Source organism: Notolabrus celidotus, chromosome 12, assembly GCF_009762535.1.
Source record: "Notolabrus celidotus isolate fNotCel1 chromosome 12, fNotCel1.pri, whole genome shotgun sequence".
NCBI lineage: Eukaryota > Metazoa > Chordata > Actinopteri > Labriformes > Labridae > Notolabrus > Notolabrus celidotus.
This window is the reverse complement of record NC_048283.1, coordinates 4,443,274-4,463,124: the sequence shown is the minus strand read 5'-3', so window position 1 is coordinate 4,463,124 and position 19,851 is coordinate 4,443,274. Positions and strand designations below refer to the sequence as shown.

General features: G+C 42.0%; 1 protein-coding gene across 1 annotated transcript in view; it reads right to left on the bottom strand.

The window, feature by feature from the left end:
- LOC117822796 (thrombospondin type-1 domain-containing protein 7A) overlaps positions 1 to 19,851 on the bottom strand; it is a 276,882-nt gene that overhangs the window by 126,355 nt on the left and 130,676 nt on the right. The window contains exons 6-8 of the mRNA XM_034697710.1: positions 16,679 to 16,882; positions 9,778 to 9,972; positions 3,259 to 3,496 (exon numbers count right to left, since the gene is read on the bottom strand). Of these exons, the coding sequence (XP_034553601.1) occupies positions 3,259 to 3,496; positions 9,778 to 9,972; positions 16,679 to 16,882 (637 nt within the window). The remainder of the gene's footprint in view (positions 1 to 3,258; positions 3,497 to 9,777; positions 9,973 to 16,678; positions 16,883 to 19,851) is intronic.

Below are 19,851 nucleotides of genomic sequence, written 5' to 3'. Positions count from 1 at the left end.
CTTCTAGTATGTGCACCTCTCCTCTGCAGCCTGATAAGAGTTGCAGCAGAGTCTGGGTCAGCTGCTCAAACAGTTACCGCTGAACTGGACATTAATCTTCATTGGATCATGTGATGCTCTCTATGAATCACATTTACCTTGTAGTACACAGCGCACCCCTGACCCTTTTAATAATTTATGTACCCATCCTCTCCTCAATGATGACGACTCTTGGGAGGTGTGAGAGAGCAGGAGGGAGAATTTACTCGTCTGGAATTAAAGAAAGAAACTAAAGGAGAAAATTCAACTTCAGAGTTTCATCAGGGGACTGTTCCCTTCTTTCTTAGCAGGGACTGAATCAGACTTACAACACAATGTTACAATGTCATTTAGCAGACGCTTTTATCCAAAGCGACGTACATACGAGAACAAGAACAACACAAGCAAAGATCTAGACAAGAGGAAACAAGATCAGTAAGAGGAACAAAGTGCTTCAAGTCAATTTGGGTGCAGGTACTGCCAAGCAGTGTAAAGGTAATGCACAAAAGTAAGTAAGACATTTTTTTTTTTTTTTTTCAAAATAAGGAACATCTACAATGAAGCAACCAACCAATATAAGACCTTCCATTATCATCATCAACAATTAACATCACCACAATAATGACCAAAGTACCAAGTGCTGGGTCACTCCAGACCTGAACACAGATTCTCAGAGTAGAGCAGGACAGTGCGAGTCAATTGTAGCTGGAAGACATGATCTGCCACTGGGGACAACAGTGGAGAACAGTCTAGCTAAGTGCATAGTGCTTCCTGAAGAGCTGGGTCTTTAGCTGTCTTTTGAAAGTAGAGAGGGACTCTGCAGATCGAATGGAGTTGGCCAATTCATTCCACCATTCTACTTCTCTGGGTTCCTTATTTACAAACTTGAAAACTAATTCAATGACCTTTAATAAGCAACAGAGATAGCAATAAGTCTCTTAGTGATGGATATGCATAAAATATATACACGATACATGAAAGATAACTGTAACTTATTACGAAGGTGTTAACTCTTCACTATTGACTACTATTAGAAACACATAAATTCTGTTTTGGAGGCTTTAACATTTCTTATATCTACATTTCAATTCTCAGCATCCACATGATTGGTTATTGGCGAGATTTTTATATCTGCCCTTACATTCCAGCTATCATAAATTGGATTCCAGTTATTTGAAGCCATTAATCAGTGGTTAAATCATGCGCCCCATTGAGGCCATAGTCCTTGAAGCATGAATTTGAATGTAGCATTTCCTCAGGACTCCGTCTAAACCCCCCCCCCCCCCCCCCCCCCCCCCCGGGATCCCGAAAGTGTTGTAAATGCGGGAAATACAAAGCCGCCGAGCGGACCAATCACAGAGCTTGCGGTCCGCGTCGGCTCTACGTGGAGTTACATTTTGGAGGAGGGGCACGTCAGCTACGTGCGTAGGCCACGGCGTAGGTACGGGAGCTACGCGGACCCCCGGCGTAGGGTACGCCATTGATTCAACGCAGAAGTATAAATCAGCCTTAAGCGTGCGCCCCATGTACAGAGGCTATAGTCCTCTTCACAGAGGTCGCAGGTTCAATTCCAGCCTTGACCATTTACTGCATGTCCTCCCCCACTCTCTACTCCCCACATTTCCTGTCTCTCCTCAGCTCTGTCTCTGTCCATTAAAGGCGAAAATTTCCCAACATATAACTAGAAAGCTACAAGCTACGAGTAAAGCATACCTGTACAGGAGCAGCTAACCAGGCTGATGTAAGAAGGAAATGCTAAATGCTACGCACTGTTCCTTTAACAACTGTGTTTAAAAAAGCAAAATAATGGAACTGCAAACAAGATTATAATGTGATTAATTGATCAAAATTCTGATATTAAACATGATTAAATAAATTGTTTTACAGCCTAATTTAAAGAAATCTGTGACTTAGCTTTCACTCGTTGAAATGTCATTTCTATATTTGCAGACTTAAGACTTTTGTGAAAATGCCAAACTTGTTCCACAGATGTATAGAATTTGCATAGTAACTAGTTGAACTTGACATTTGGATTTGTTAAATGTCATTTCTATTGAAACAGGATCGTTTCTTGACAGGCTTGTGATAAAAAGTTAAAAGAGCCTGCCATCGGACAAAAGCAGATCTGCTCCTCCATCGTCTGTCATTGAGTGAATCTGTCAGAGCCGGAGCTGAACTTTCCCGCAGACATTAAAGTAAACTTGACAGTGTGTTTTGAATCCGCCTCATGCGGTGTGGTCCTCAGAGCTCACCACAAACATCTCGTCGCTCATCTGCCTCATGATTAAACTGCCTTAAAGTATCAATCCCATTTAATTACTGTCATTATCATCAATGAGAAATTACCAGCGCTCAAAACGGCAGGGTTAATTAGGCTTTCAGGGACAGGGAGATTATTTATTTATCTGTGGTCGCCTGTGAAGGGAAGATAGGAACTGGGTGTTAACTTCACGTAGAGTGTGCTCTGCTTACTTAAACGGCGACATGTTTGTGTGTCTGACTCTCCTTCTCTCTCCTGCTGTCTCTTCTGCTTCTTCTCTCGTGTGTCTGCTGAAACCTCCTGACTCCTCTTTTGTTTTTTAATCCAGCTTTGTTTCCAATGTCACACACACACACACACACATCTGCATGTTACAGTTCAATCTTGTTATGGAAAGTTTACCACTGATGTCCTTCCAAACAAATAAACAAACACAAATGAATCAAGGCTCTCTCCATTTGCCAGCAGATGCTCGCAGACTCACACACTGTTTTTCCTGAAAAGCATAAAAGGATTTTTCAATTCTTGTTCGAAGAATGACTGTAACCCTTTTTCTGTGTTCATCAAGCAACGTGCCAGAACAAAAGAGGTTCTTCAACAAATGATTTCACACATCAAAAGACAACTGAAGCTCTCCCAGTCCTCTTTTCTTCGAAGTGCGGATTGAAATTTGACTGATTAGCTTCTTCATTTCAGATAAAGCTGTCCAAATCAGGAGAATCAGCTGTTGTAGAGGTTTCTTTGAAATGAAAACGTCCCTTCTCTTGGATCTTGATGGCACATGATTGAAGAGTACTTCTCAAAGCCAGTGGTTTAGTTCTGAGAGGTGAGCAATTTTCATTTCAACACAACACTCCGGCAGCTGATTTCACAGTTAAAAGCACCTTCAAATCAGTGAGGCAGGAAATAACCATTATAGTTCCATTGGAAATATAAACAAGCATCAAGAGAGGCCGGAAGCAAGAGGAAAATAAACTTACTTCTTGGGTGGCACCTGTCCCACGTTGACTCTGACGCAGATGACCTTACGAGTCTGCATCCCCATGGAGCAGGGACCCTGACGGCTGCGAACAACCGTCGAGATGTTGAGGGAGGAGGCGGAGGGGTCGTCGGTGCAAGGACCCCAGGGCCCCGTCTGCCAGTGGTAGACTGTGCAGGCATGTTCGTTACAGTTCCGTACCTCCTGGAGGGAGCTGCTGTTTGGGCACAGAGCTCCACCTGAGAATACCAAACACAGTGAAGGTGAGAATCTGAGAGAGACTTGGGATACAACAGAACGGTTCTAACATACAAATCTACTCAGACGTTAGATTTGTTGGGGAGATCTCACATGTCACATGGTAGCTGTTTACATCCCCCCTCTGCCAGCCCAACTATGGCATCCAACGTTCTCAACGCTGCCATAGCCGGACTCCAGACAGACCACTAGAGTGCCCTCTTCCTGATCTCCGGGGACTTCTACCATGTATTTATTTTCTACAAAGATTATTAATGTATTTGCATAACTTATTGTGTACAGAGCAACTGTAATGACTGAATTATTTCCCCTGGGATAAATAAAGTATTTCTGACTCTGATGATTCTGATTCTGATAACTAGGCTGAGAATTTGACTAATTTGTGAGCTCATGTTTTACTTGCTCCAGCAGATGAGTCCAGTCTCTGTCCCATTTACCCCTTTTCGACAAAGGCAGTTTCAGGGCCGGTTCAGACCCGGTGCTCAATTGAGAACCAGTTTTTCGTGTTTCGACTGCGAGTGAACCGGCTCCGGGCCGGGAAAACCGGTTCCAGAGCGGCTCAAATTCTTTGCTGGTCTAGAACCGCTAACTGCTTACGTCAGGGGCGAGGGGCAGGGGGCGGGGGGCGGGGTTGAGATGATCAAAAACCCAAACCAAACGTGTTTCCATCATTATCCTGCAGCGAAAAAATAAAAGAGACTAATGGATTCCAACGTATTTTTTTAGATTAGATTAGAAAATCTTTATTGTCCCCAAGGGGCAATTTGTGTCGCAACAGCAGTCCACACATCCTATACATAGAAGCAATACACACAACAACGAACACAAGTTCACAAATCAATTCAAGTACGTATCCATATAACTTAACCCCCGTGGATGACATCATTCTTCCTGTGCATGAGACCAAGGTAAGGTCCTACAGCTTGTTTAAAAGCCCAACAGCTGAGGGCACAAATGATCTAAGATATGAGTTTGATCTTGCCCTCCTAGTGTAAGTGAACCTCCTCCCTGTTGGCAAAAGTCTAAACTCTGAAAAAAGGGGGCGGTGAGGGTCTTCAAGGATGGCCTTTGCCTTCTGAGTGGCTCTCACTTGATAGAGACGGCCAAGATTATTGAGATAAGTGCCAACGATCTTTTGGCAGACTTTGACAATGTAATCTAACCTGTTTTTGTTAAAAATGCTGAGGTTACCAAACCAAGAGGTCATTGTAAAAGTTAAAATAGACTCAATAAAAGATGAATAAAATAGTTTTAAAAGTGATCTCAACGTGAAGCATTGGTCGGCTGAGGAGACGAGCTGCCGTTGTCCACCATCGTTGTTGTTGTGATGTGAGGGAAAGTTCGCGCAAGCACTGCTGGGAAATGCAGTCACGTAAATATGTGATGTCATGACGTGCCTCTACCATGGGAAGAACAAACGGGTGCCGTGTTGGTTTGCGAGTTCAACCAGCTCCGAACCAGTGCGAGCGTCAGCCGGGAAATACAACCTGGTTCGCGTTGGTCGAAAAGAGGTCATTCAGAAAGACTCCAGCTGACCTGACCTTTGACCCTTGTTGTGCTCTTTGAAACATCACCTGATCGCCTTTAAAGTGAGTCTGATACAATGCATGAATATACATTTTATGTAAACAACCACGATGGCTCCTGCTGATGTGAAACGTTCTGCTGAACCGGCTGTAGTGTACCAATAAAACCTGACTGTTTGTTGAATCTTAAAGAACAAACAACCAAAGTTCAAGCTTGTGTCGATTAGAACAATGTGGTCGCAGGTTTGACAAGATATGTGAAAGTTTGATTTATGAGTTCCACAAAGATTGGAGTACAGCGGGAAAAAAATCAGAGGCTTTTGTTGATACGACTCCAGTTTCATTGCCGTGTGTGGTTTTAGGTTTATCCAGAGGCATCTCAGCCAGCACCTGTTAGGTAGGCTGCTTGGAGATCTGCATTTACTGAAAGGTTTCCCACATATCTGCACTAAACAAATGTCAGGCTCACTCACGCCAAACCTGCAGAGACTCCATCAGCAGAGAGCTTTGGCCTCATTCAGCACCGTGATTTGGTTTCAGAGTTACATTCCTACTCCGTGGCAACTCTTGTTTCTCTTATTTTCAGAGGCACGTTGTTGTGAGGTGATGGGCAAAGCTCATTAGAAACCCCAATTTCAAGAACCTGAATGTGCTGTAAAACTTCAACTGAAAGCCCGTTCTTTTATTTGTTCCAATCAATAAACTCTCCCTGCATTTATTTGGAGCAGGCTTCAACAGGAGACCGGCTGCAAAACTACTACACTCCAGTAAAGGTTAACCTTCCTCCTCCTCTTCCTCCTCTTCCTCCTGCTCCATGCATGTCCATCAGCTCTATGTTTCCTCTAATTCTCTTTGATTAATGGAGAAGTGTACTCCAGATACAACCAGATAAAGAGTATCTGGGCCTTTATTTGAGACATGCTGTTAAATGTTCAAACCTGCAGCAACGCCCTGCTAGTATGAGGAACCCTGCCTTTAATCTGGACCTGCTTCTATTACAAGTTTTATAGTATACTGGTCTTTAGAAAAAAGATGCACCAAAGTCTTAAACACCATAATAAATAATTTAACAGCTGCAAACTCTGAGACCGTTTTAAAATCATATGCAAACACATTTATTCATTATTTCCTCTAACTCTCTGTCACTCTTCTTTTTGTTTTAGTCTTGTTCTTTTTATAATTTGTATTATTTTTCTACATTTCTGTGTTTCTACATCACTTACATTATGTATTGTTCTCAGGAAATACCTTTTCTTGCTTTTTGGTGCCTGTTTTGTTTATCCTTTGTTTGATTACTTTGCTTAAAGCAAAGTGAGGCTTTGTTATGGTTGTTTTAGTTTGTCTGTTTTGATCTATCATTTTCCTTCTTCAATTTACTGTGTGTTACTCTGAGCTTCTGCCCCTGTTTAAGAGGTGCTGTACAAATAAAAAAGTTTTTTTATTATTGTTCTTTTTACTATATTTGTCTGCTTTTCACAGCCAGGCTCTTCTTATGCTCATATTTTGCCTCTCTGGTTCATATATATGCTGGAGAGCAGAGTTGTTGACTCCAAATGCGAATGGCAGGTCAGACTCTCAGTGCCCTGTTCTGGTTTGTACAACCTCTGTTTATTGTTTTTCTCTTTCCCAGAATAACCTCAGTGTTTGTGCTTTGCTGTCTCCCGCTCATTTCTCTTGCGAGGCAGCTCGCAGTCAGTCAGTCATTCAGTTGTCGGGTCGATGGACTGAGAAAGCCCTCTCCGGTTTAGAGTAACTGCCGACACTTAGGGGCTTTCAGCGGAGATGGAGAGGCGTTGCGGGACAGCGAGTCCTCCACACCTGTATTTCTCTGCTGGGGTTGACAGAGATCCAGCTCCATAATGAGCGGCCGTGTACACACTGTTGGGCCTGAATCACAGACTGCCAACTCAGACAAATCTCAACCTAATGGTTACTGAGAATGACTTCCTCTCTGCTGACTGTGCCGTGCCAGCACAGCTGACTAACAACAGGCCCATGCTGGTCTCAATACTAGCATGACACAGTGCCTCAAATGAGCTGCTGCCGAACAATGACCTAGAAATGCTGTATGGTGGAAGATGGGGACAATGTAAATGAGCTTTCAAGAACACAAACCACATGATGAGGGAACAAGCAGAGACAGCTGTGAGTCGTTTGGATGTGTTCATGTTGGCAGGATCGTTCCCAGAGAGCTGGAGGGAGAGCCACTGTGCAGAAACCTGCTCCTAAACCAGTGCAAGCGTACATTTCCACCTCTGCCTGAAATATAATATTGAGTATCACTGGGTTTAATGCACTGATCAAATACCCATCACAACCCCCCCCCTCAAAAATCAGGTAAATAAACATGTGACCACAACAAACAACAACAACCGAGTGGTGCTAGCAGGGGGTGTAATGCTAGTCATAGCTAACTTTGGGTCTCATATCTCACTGCACACATATAAACATGACATCCAAAGGGCTATGTATTTAAGTTATATGTTAAAAGGTTTGGACACACCTTCTCATAATGTTTTTTATTTATTTTAACTATTTTCAACATTGTAGATTAATACTGAAGACATCAAAACTATGAAATAATCTGGTTTTCCCATAATCTGGATTACAACAGTAGTCAAATAGGGCTATCCATTGTGTACTAACCCTACCTCTGAACAACACAACTGATGGTCTCAAACACATTAAGAAGGCAAGTCATTCTACAAACGAACTCTTGACAAGGCTCATGTTAATTAGAAACCATTCCAGGAGACCACTTCATGAAGCAGACTGAGAGAATACCAAGAGTGTGTAAAGCTATATATGGAATTATTTAATGAACAAAAAAGTGTTAAACAAAGTAGAATATGTTTTATATTTTAGATTCTGTAAAGTAGCTCCCTTTTTCCTTCATGACAGCTTTGCACACTCTTGGTATTCTCTCAGTCTGCTTCATGAAGTGGTCTCCTGGAATGGTTTCTAATGAACATGAGCCTTGTCAAGAGTTCATTTGTAGAATGACTTGCCTTCTTAATGTGTTTGAGACCATCAGTTGTGTTGTTCAGAGGTAGGGTTAGTACACAATGGATAGTCCTATTTGACGACTAAAACCAGATTATTTCATAGTTTTGATGTCTTCAGTATTAATCTAAAATGTCGAAAATAATTAAAATAAATAAAAACCATTGGATGAGAAGGTGTTTCCAAACTTTTGACTGGTAGTGTATGTAGTTGTGTTTATCTTGTATGTGTATTGCTTGTGTTATCACATATTTCTTCTTTGGACCTTTGCCCGACACCAAATTGCCACTTGGGGACAAAAGTAATCTTCTATCCAGTCCTACCCAAAGCTTGCAAGATGTCAGAGTAAGAGCGTGTTTATCCTCCAATAAGATGCATTGATATCAGGAGGTACTCACTATCAGCCAATGCTTAAGTCTAGTTTTTGTAATCAGTGTTGAGAAGGAAAAATAACATCCAGCTTCGCTAATTAAGCATGCATCTCGAATGTGGTTCAGCTGATAGCTCTCAGTAGGAGGCGCTTAGTCCCACGACAATCATCACTCAAAACATGTGAGCAGTTTTACTAAGTAGGTGAGTAATTAATAAGCAATAGGAAATTAGTCCAGCTTATTAATATATTCACATGCACGTTTCTCCATGCCTTTATGATGGTGGTTTGTTATGATTCTGAACTCTGTATCTCAAAGCTTTGAGTAGCGGCTGTAGTTGAAACTATTTATTTTTCCTCTGTTTATTAATATGCAAGACAGCAGCTGCAAAATCTGCCAAGGAGCTCAAAATCTAATCAGATAATCTACTCTGCAGGGGGAACCTGTGGTGAAGACACAAAGCTTCTAACAGGCATTGTTCTGGAGTGTGTGTGTTCAAAAAGTAAATGTGTGTCTGAACAGAGAGCAGACTAAAGTTTGATATCGTTTCCTAAAGCTACGACAAGAACGACGTCTATATTTCTAGTCTAAAGTCAAAGATTTACCAAAAAGTTCTGGAAACTTTGGCACCCGTGTAAGACCTTTGATAAATAAAGATATAAAGTATGTTAATTTGACAGGTGAGATAAGCAGAACATGAACTTTCTCTACGGCAGAGCAGCTAAAAACAGCTAACACAATCAAGCTACTTCACACATGGCCAACAAGGCCTGACTTTATATTACAGCAAGCTGGGTATGTTCTAAATCAATTAAAAGTCTCCCTGAAGCTGTTATGATAATGTAGTTTTCAGAAATGAAAACAAGCTAACAATTCATTTTTTTCTATGTGTAGACACATAGCTAGAGGTCTGACACAGCTAGCAGCAAGCTTTAATTACAAATGTTACCCTCCATCACTGTGATCCAGGCCACAACCATCGCAGTGACTGTGAGGAAAACACACTCAGATAAGACACAGAAAATGTTTGGAGACGTGACAAAGAGGGAGACAGAGAGACACGCACGCACACACACACACACACAGTGAGAACAAGCATATGCAGAGAAACGATGTGAGAAACAGATAAAAAGTGAGTGTCAGGCGAGGAGACAGACCGACTGAAATAATAACCAGCACAGATAAGCAGACTGTTTGAGATAAGGACAAATGCACATGCAGACAAGTGTGAAATCCACACATTCACTGAGTGACAGCAAAGGACGAACTTGAAAGGCCATGACTAAGCCAATAGCCAGGCCTCATCTGCATACATTTCCATATGAGATGATGCAGGAGGCTGCTTGGCAGGTGGAGCCTCACCTTCCCCAGCGTTGTAGGCCAGGATGGAGCGAGTCCTCATCTGCTTCCCTTCGATGGTCTTACTGGAACAGGTCTGAGAGCAGGTGGTCCAGGGCGTCCAATCGCTGAGCACACAGTCTCTGGAGCAAGGCACCTGGCATGGCACGGGGTCTGGAACCGGGGTGGACGAGCACAGGTTTCTGTCCACCTCTTCTCCTGAGGAAGAAAGGGAGAGGAAAATTACATGATTAAATGTTAGGAGGAATGAAACAGCTGAGAGGTCCTGACTCTGGCTGCAGCTACAGATCTGACCGAGGGTAACCTGAAAAACATAGTTTTGGTTCATGAGATAAAGCATATTTGAGACTAAGGAGGGTCCAATATGAGATTGTCTTGGAGAAAATGACCTGATTGTCAGTTGCCACCAGGATTAGTTTCTACCAGAAGTCCCGCCCCTGCTTGAATTTGATTGGTCGATGAGAGAAAAGGGACACAGATGCATCCAGCAGTGCTCTAAAAGTGGAAGCATTTCCACCACAGACTGAATGAATAATGGACGCAGTATCCGTGATGTCACCCATCTGTTTCTGAAGCACTGCTTTGAGGCCAGTCGGCGGCGGCAGCCATATTGGAAATGCTGAACTCAACATAACTTCTGTTGAGCAAGTGTGAGGCAAAGAGGCGGGCTTTGAGCCTCCTAGCCAACAGCTACAGGATTCCTTCCTGCCAATCAAGTCAGCTGTGCCTCTCATATTGGAAGACTCGTGTTTTTTTTTTTTAAAGTTATATTTTTTTGGCCTTTTTGCCTTTATTTGAGAGGACAGCTGAAGAGAGACAGGAAATGTGGGGAGTAGAGAGCAGGGGAGGACATGCAGGAAATGGTCGACCGGCCAGGAATTGAACCGGCGACCCCTGCGACGAGGACTGTAGCCTCTGTACGTGGGGCGCTTAGACAGCTAGGCCACCAGCACCCCAGGAAGACTTGTAATCTTAATATCTTTGAAATTGCCACGTTAGAGAAAAATTGAGAAATGAGCTATCCAGACTACACTCGTTTTTTGAACCAGGCTGTAAACATGTTTATTTCTGCTGTAAAGATCGGCTTTTTCAATTGGTGTATGTGGTTTCCGCTACTTCCGGAGCCAGCCTCAAGCGGATCCTCCATGAACTGTAGTTTTCAGCACTTCTGCATTGGCTTCATATTTTTAGACCAGAGGTTGCTGCTTCATTTCAACTGATGGTGGGCACCCACTTAAATTTGTCTCTATGTTTAATTCAGATGGGGTTCTGTCACTGTGGTATAATCATTATAACCAAAGCAATTGGGGAAAGTTTGGCATGACATTGCAGAGAAACGTGCTCCTCTGCATATAAACTATTAACTGTGTTTCCAGGTTGTGACTTTTTGACTTTGAGTCTTCCTCCTTGACCTAACACTGAAGTCTGTTTTGCATTTCCAAACTCAATTTTTGGTAATTTGATTTGAAGAAACGTCCAGGTTTGCCTGAAACGACACTGGGCCTTGGTGTTGAATTTAAAATAATTCAGCCAAACATGTAAAAAGTGAACAGAGAAAGCCGAAACAGCTGCTTTTGAATTTGATTTATTAAAATTACTTGTAAAAGTCCATCTGTGATTCCAGGTAGAGTTGTTTATCAGAAATTGCCATCTGTGTTTCGGTGGCAGTAAATCAAAGTGTTTCCGTACTTCTTGATGAATTGCTCTCATGTTGATGTTTTTATATAAAATTGAAGGAGTGCTTTATAAATGAAGGAGCTATAGGAATATAACTAAATACAGTTATTCTCTCAGTTCTGTGCTCCTGAAGGTTCATGCTTTCTTATGATTGGGAGAGATACTTCACTGAAATTAGCCTATAACATCACCTCATCATGTAAAAATAAACATTGTACTTACTCTTAAATAAACCCAAGATATCCTCCTTTATGAAGACTGTGCATTAACAGCAGCATTACTCCTTTATCACTCTATCAAACAGCTGTACTGTAAACAACCATCATTTCATGTTGGTTTATCTGCATTAATCAAAGTTTATGACATGTTTTTGTGCGTTTTGTCGCCGTCCACTCTCTGAAAACCATCAATAACGGAGAGGATACAAAAACACTCAATGTTTCAAAAAAGAAAAGAAGAGCCTGATGAAGCGCTGATTGAAACATGATGCCTTCCCTTTACGACTGAGGATCGACTGGGTGTTAACTAGGGTAATGAGGACACACTTTAAGGCTCATAGATTTACTGCCTCCAACTACACTTCAGCATGGAGACGATGGGGGCAGCTGGGAAAATGAACAGCTGGGTGTTTTAATTGGTGGCAGGATGTCAAGCACACAGACCAACTCAGATTGTGGAGACGTGCTTGTTTTTCCTAAGACGTCTGTTTCACTAAGAAAACTTGGGAAGGATTTCCTCCCAAACTGGCACGACCACCAACTTGGCATCCTTTGATAGCATCATGTGGCTGCTCCAGAAACTAGAAGGAGGAAATCTGCTAACATGACGGGAGGATTACAAACATACTGTAAAGAGATCAATGCAAACAAGAGCGAGAGAGCGAGAGAATCGTGTTTGAACTTTGTGTTCTTTTGACATTGCTTGAGATGAAGTGATCCAGAAGGAGGGCAGGTTTGCAAACATCATGATGGACTTCATGAGGAGGGAGGTGGAGCTGGCCGATGTCTCATTTAAAGATTTATGCACAACATTTGTGTAATTAAATAAATGATGAGGCTATTTCTTGCGGTCTGTTAAGAGTCTCCAGACTGTGAGGTTGTGTTGTAGTCAAGACCACATTAACCGAGACCAAGACATGTCCGAGACCAGAGTGCACAGAGACCAAGACAAGACCAAGATATTTAGGGATTGAGACCAAGTCAAGACTAAGACGAATGCAGGGCAAGACCGAGACAAGACCAAGACCATATATATCAATGAAAAATCATGAGAGTTAACAAAATAAAAGACTTCTGTTTATTTTATTTAAGTTTGCTTTAAATAAAATTGAAAGCAACAAACAAGGTTTGGTTTTGTATTTGTTGCCTTTCTTTTGACGCCCTGTGAGAGAGACAGAGCCTCTCTTATCACAGTAAAGACAGGGACACAGAGAGCATCAGTGGTGGTCTCAACCGGTCTTGATATGAAATACAGAGTCCACCCAGTCAAAGACCGAGACAAGACCGAGTAAAAATGCTTTAAATTCCAAGACGAGACCGAGACCTTAAATAAGCGGTCATGTATCAAGACCAAGACCGGTCTCAAGTACTACCACACAGTGGCGGACAGTTTTGACTTGGGTGGCCAAACTGGGGCGCTAACTGTTGAAGGGGTGGCCAGGCGTGGAAAACATTAGGGGCTTAACCCAAACCTAGGAGGATTACTTCCAATAATCACACCTACTTTAACTTCTTTTTACAAAATAATTTAACAAAATGTTACATTTTTGTAGATTTCTAACGTTAACATTAGAAATGTAACTCAACAGAGTGTCAACATTTAAATCTGCTGAACTCTTTAAGGACTCAAAATGAAGATGATTGTCCAAAGTCAAAGCATCAACAAAAATAATATTCAAATCCAAAGAAACTACTGTGTCTGCAGCTCGCTGAAACACAACAACACATTAGCTGATTTCAATATAAGTAATGCCTCTGACATGGCAAATAGCCAATCATGTTTAAGAATTTCAGGGTGGCCAATCAGTTTTCAGAGGTGGCCATGGCCCCCCTTGGCCACACCCTGGCTCCGCCACTGCTACCACACTACTGTGAGGTTGTCCACTCATCAAAACCTAACAACGTAAATTCTTACTATAAAATAATATGATTACAGGCTTTGTTAATGAACCTGTAGAGTATTCAAAATGATAAACTAAGCAGCACAAACAGGAAAAAAAAATAGCTTTTAGCTTTTAACTCTCCTGTTATGTCTGTTTCTCTGGAACAGCAATAATGTTCCTGGGTCAATTTGACCCGGGGCATATTCAATCATCCAAAAGTCCCAGAACCCCCAAAAAATCCCATTACATATTTTTTTAAATCCCATTTTTTGCTCCATTACTAACCATTAAAATCAAGATTTAGTCCATTGGTGTTCTTTAATTCTCACAGATCATGGTTCAATGAGGATAACTCACTTGTTTTTCATTAAAATTAATGTTAAAATTAAAAAAAAAATGTTTTCAATATACATTGGTAAACCCTAAATATAAATATAATAGTTTTACATGACATTGATTTTTGTTTATTTTATTTCACATTTTGATTCTTTTTTTTGAATGAAGTGATTTTGATAAATTAACACCTCTTCTGTCACATGTTGCCCATATTTTTATGCTGCATTTAGCTGGTTTGGAAGTCATATATTGCCTAAAATAGACTTTAAAAAGGGTCAATTCGACCCGCAACATAACAGGAGGGTTAAATATATGGCTCAGTCGAGTACAGGTTTCTTCACTTCACTGCAGAAATAATTTAACACATTTCACATAAGTATTCTTTATTGACATGACAGCTGATTGGGAGCATTTCTATGGATTATCAGTCAAATATTTGCACAGATGCACTCTTGACTCTTGTTATCGTCATAATAAAGTGGAAGTGAACATGAAAAGAGCAAATTCGCATGGGGTCCCCACATTTTTACACTGTCCTCCATGTTTCTTTAATGAGCTCCTTGCATCAGCCATAAGTGGATTATATTAACCCACATACTCCTCTGTGCTGAGAACATTTTCCCCATCTGTTAGAAAAGAACACAAGCTGGAAAATGTAAACCTTTCAATGGGTGAATGGAAATTTCAAGCAAGAGGAAAATTGCTCAAGCTTCAGAAGTCAGACCGGGGGCCTGACTTTGCATTAAGATGTCACTTTGACAGATATTCAGTGAAGCAGTCATGACTGAACTGAGAGGGCTCCAAAATAAGAAGTGACAAGGGACCCCAGCAGTTTTTCAGGCTCTCACAGAGAAAACATGAATGAACAGAACGCCCACTATGAAAGCTAAACCTCGCTGCTCAGTGTGCAGGAAAGAAGCGGCTCTCTGCCTAAGTAGGCAGCCAGTCAGCACGGGGAATATCAATAGCCCGTTTCAATAACATTTGTATCGACCTCAGTCTGTTGTCTGCGGCCAGACTGTGTGGCCTTTTCTTTCATGGCTGGGACACACATCGGGGAGAAAATATACAGCTGACATTGCAATGAGAAATCTCTGAGGCGAGAAGTGGAGTGAAAACAGAAAACAGAACAAATCAATTTTCATCAGATGAGGGAATGAAGGTGGAGGGGGGAGGATCAATCAACCGGAGTCAGGTGAGAAAGAACAGTCTTTGTTTCTACAGAAGCGCAGGAGGGGTATGCAAGAAACATTTCACTGAATACCTGCAGTTGATGCACAAACTGTGATTTGTGGGAGGCGTCAGGAGGACGAATCGAGCTCTCTAGTGGAGGAAACATGAACCAAGTCACCACGCAGGATCATAAATTGAAGATTTACTGAGTACGTCTGAAAGGGAATGAGATTTGTAGAGCTGCAGCACTTTCTAATTTTACTTTCTGATTAAATAAGAAAGGGATGTAATCTACACCCCGCCTGAAAAAGCAACTGAATAAAAATCAATAATGTGTTGTACCTCATTCTGTCCACAACCTGCGGGCATGCAGGAAGTCTGGACTGAATGTCAGCAATGCCACCTCTTACATTAAAGATTTACAGTGATAAAGAGTAGCAGTAAAAACCAGGAGCAGCAAAAGGGCACAAGATAGTCCAGGAGCCAGGGCCACGGAGGATTGATTTGATTTAGAGCGAGGAAGGTTTAATTGTGCGTGCAGAGAGGAAGACGGTAATGAGAGAGACAGCGGGAGAGAGGAGAGGTGGCCACGCCGAATCAAGCAAGCGTTAAAGTAGGAGCAAGTTGAACAGTGGGAGGGAGGGATAGAGAGAGGAGGAGGAGGAGGGGAGGAGGAGTCTGCAGAAAGTTGGTGAATGGCAACCAGGAGTCAAGTGGAGGAAAACTCCAGATGCAGAGCTCTCCACGGGGAGAGGTGAAGGGTCAGTGGAAAGGTGGATGTGCAAAATAAAGGATTCTCTCACAGGGTCAAAGCTGCAATATTTCACTGCAAATGAAGCGTAGTCCAAGCCGATGAGCAAGTACAGAAATGTGCTGAATAATATCAATCAGTAGCTATCTCTGCAGGAACAATGAACTGTAGAAGAGGGTAACTGTTCCTTTAATGGACCTCACACTCTGCAGGATTATTTCTGAGGACTCTCCAGACTGTAGAGGTGAAATGGAGTCTCTCTGGTAGCAGATGGCTGTGCTTTAACAACAGACTTGACATTTTGAAAGGTAACTTTTCACCTTTAAAACTAAGAGACCACACTCTTTTATTCCCTGGATTATGAGGATCCAAAAATATCAGTCAAAATAAGCATCTGGGTCAAGATAGTGTTTCGCCTTTTATGAATTCTGTCCAAATCCTTATTCTGCTACCCTCACAACAAATCTTGAGTCATGTAGTTTTGTACAGAGTAATCTCTGAACTTGTCAGAGGAGGTTGTGTCTGGGCGGCTGTGACTCAGAGGTACAGTGGGTCATCTCTCAATTTAAAAAGGTGGAAGTTTGATTCTCATGTCCTTATGTGTCCTTGGACAAGATAGTGATCCCCGAGTTGCTCTCGAAGATGTAGTCAAGATTTAGTATGATGTCCAGTTCCAGCAGGTGTTTTAAAGACTTCCTTTTGTGAGTGCTGGATCTGTGAGACAACATCTAGATCCAGATTGTATCTGCGTTCTCACTTAAATATCAGTTCAGAGATTAATTACAAGGATAAATAAAAAGTAAACAGTTGTCATGACTTTTCAAATCGTAGCCCTGAAAGTGAAGAGACTGCATCTTCTCTCTTACCGTTACTGTTGACACACTGGACCTGTGAGATCTGAGATCCGGGGCCACACGACTGATCGTCGTCAGGGACACACTGATCCAAACTGAGCAGCTGCCAATCGTAACAAGTGGGATCATCACACGGCACCGCCTCCACCAGCTGGGGGCAGTTCTCAGGGCCTCCCGTCGGCATGTTGGTGATCTGTCGTTTTCTCAATTTGAAACCTGCAGCCAAGAGAGAATTAAAAACTTAACTTAACTATTCTACATTCAGAGTCAAACGGAATCAAACAAATCAGACATACGTATATTATCCTCTAACCTTCTTTCCAAACCCAACTTGGTCGCAGAAGATGTGTGTCTAACATGAGTCTGGTCCTGCTAGAGGTTTCTGCCTGTTAGAAGGAAATTTGTCCTTGCCACTGTAACTTGCTAAATGCTGCGAAGTGCAATGCTCATGGTGGATTAAGATGAGATCAGACTGAGTCCTGTCTGTAAGAGTGGACTGGATCTTATCCTGTCTTGACGTTGGGTCTTTCTTAATAATAGATCATAGAGTACGTCTAGGCCGGCTCTGTTTGTAAAAGCATCTTGAGATAACGTTTGTTGTGATTTGGCGCTATACGAATAAAGATTGATTGATTGATTGATTGATATATTTACCCAGAACCCTGCATTTGTATAACATATCAAAAGAAAAAGTGTTAAACCCCATATCTGGGGGTTTCAAATTATTTTTTAAGTATCAGTCAGAAACACATAAATATATTGTGTCTTAAAGCTAGGGTTGGTAGTCTCGGAAAACCAGCATGAATTTGAATGTAGCTTTTCCTCATGACTCCGTCTAACCCCTCCCCTCCTCCCTCGGAGCTCCTCCAAAACGACGCCCCCCCGCTCACATGCACGAGCACCGCTGATTCTCGACCATATGATCGTGACTGATTCAAAACATTCTCATAGTGAAAGTTAAAAACACAAACAAACATGGCTGCTGTTAGTACTCACAACTATCATGCTAGCATTATCCAGTTGTACTGGTGACACGATATCAGGAGAAAAGTTATAACACATATATAACACTGTAACAGATCTACTGTTTGTTAAACGTGTTCAGTGTAGATGTTCTTAATTCCTACAGTGTTGACGGTCAGTGAAGGCATCAGGAGAGGTGTAGAGTGTGTGAGCGGGAGAGAGGAGAGACAAGAGGAGAAGTTTTTAATTCATTCAAACATTGATTGTTGTTTTGTTGGTTGGCGTGATCACGGCCGACAGTGACCGGTTATTAAAACTCAACGTGTTCACGAATCGGCTCGTCATCACTACAGAGTCCAGACGGACGCTACAATAAATCTATATTTTCTGTAGGACTTACTGAACGTCATTAATTATTCTGCTTGTTGGTGAGAGCTTTTTAGACTCTGATCCGGACTACAGTCCTGAGCAAAGCACCTCATCAGGTCAGAGGGGACAGGCCCGAGGACGAGCGAGAGGGGCAGTCAATAGAGTCAGGGGAAGTAGAGGCAGGAGACGGGGACTCAGAGGAGTGAACGCCGGGGAAATGTACGTGCAGGAGGAGGGCAGAACAGCAGGACGGGATTTGATTGGTTTAAAATTTGGGGAGCCAAAAAATGGTGATTGGTTGGTGTTTTCCCAGGTTTACTCCGGCTGTAGATAGCAGGGGTTTTTTCACTCTTTTTTAAGAACACATCATGTATTTATTGCCATCAGGACATAAAGATCATTTTAACCAGTATAACAAAAAGTGTATCTAAAATCTGATTACCAACCCCAGCTTTAAATCATGTTTTCACAGATGAAGAGTCATTTCTAAACTTCTCAGATGCTTCTATTTCCATACTTTTCTAAATGAAATGTTATATTAAAATTTACGAGCTAGAACTTTCTTTTCTCCTTCTTCCATCTCTGTTTGAATCACCTTTGACCTCTCAGATTTACTGTGTGAATATATTTAGTAGTTTAACGAGCTCCACTTCAGCTTTAACTGTAAACAGATGCACACACATTGATGCGTCAGTATTGAAGCTCCTGTGAGGAGTTTTAGGCTGGTTAAAGGACTCCTCCCACACTGCTAACTGCCTCTTTAACTTTCTGTCCTCTCACCAAAGACAGAGGAGCATTTAGACCAAAACAACCAGAGTTTAGAACAGTACATACCTCAGAGCTGGTTTTAATCAAGGAGCTGTAATACAGGGTTTTAACCACACACCTTTGCTCATACCTCACAGATATGGCTGTGTTTATTGTTTTACCTCTTGTTGATTGTTCTTTCATTACTTTCCTCTTCTCAATCGATCAGATTTCACTTCTGTGTTTGTTTTTATCTTTGGAATGTATTTGGCGTGAGTGTTTCTTGTAGCAATTTCCAATCTTCTTCATTGAAACAGCAAAAAAAGTATTAAATTGAATTGAATTGAATTGTGGAATGGACTTTTAAACATTGTGATGCTCCTGTATGACCCACAAAAGAAAACAAAACCATCAGGAACAAGTCGGTGACATGTGCAGAGGTATTTTAAATCCCTATGATTGTTACAGTGGGGTGTAGGTGTCAGACTAAGTGATTAAACGCACACTCAAATGACCATTTAGTGCATTTTACTGAGCAAAGAGAACAAGATCAGCAAAGAGATAAGAGGTACTACTTTGTCCACAGGGGGCGCCAAATTCAACACATGTTAAAAGTTGCTTATAGGAGCTTTAAAGCTGGGGTTGGTAATCAGATTTAGATACACTTTTTGTTATACTGGTTAAAATGATCTTTATGTCCTGATGGCAATCAATACATAATGTGTTCTTAAAAAAGAAGGAAGAAAAGCTGCTATCTACAGCTGGAGTAAACCTGGGAAAACACCAACCAATCAGCCTTTTTTGGGTCCCAAAATGTTAAACCATTCAAATCCCGTCCTGCCGTTCTGCCCTCCTCCTGCGCGTACATTTCCCCGGCGTGTACTCCTCGTCCCCGTCTCCTGCCTCTGCTTCCCCTGACTCTACTGGCTGCCCCTCTCGCTCCACCTCGGGCCTGTCCCCTCTGACCCGATGAGGTGCTTTGCTCAGGACTGTAGTCCGGATCAGAGTCTAAAAAGCTCTCACCACGGGGCTCTGACAAGCAGAAAAATGAATGACATTTACTAAGTCCTACAGAAATGTAGATGTACTGTAGCGTCCGTCCGGAC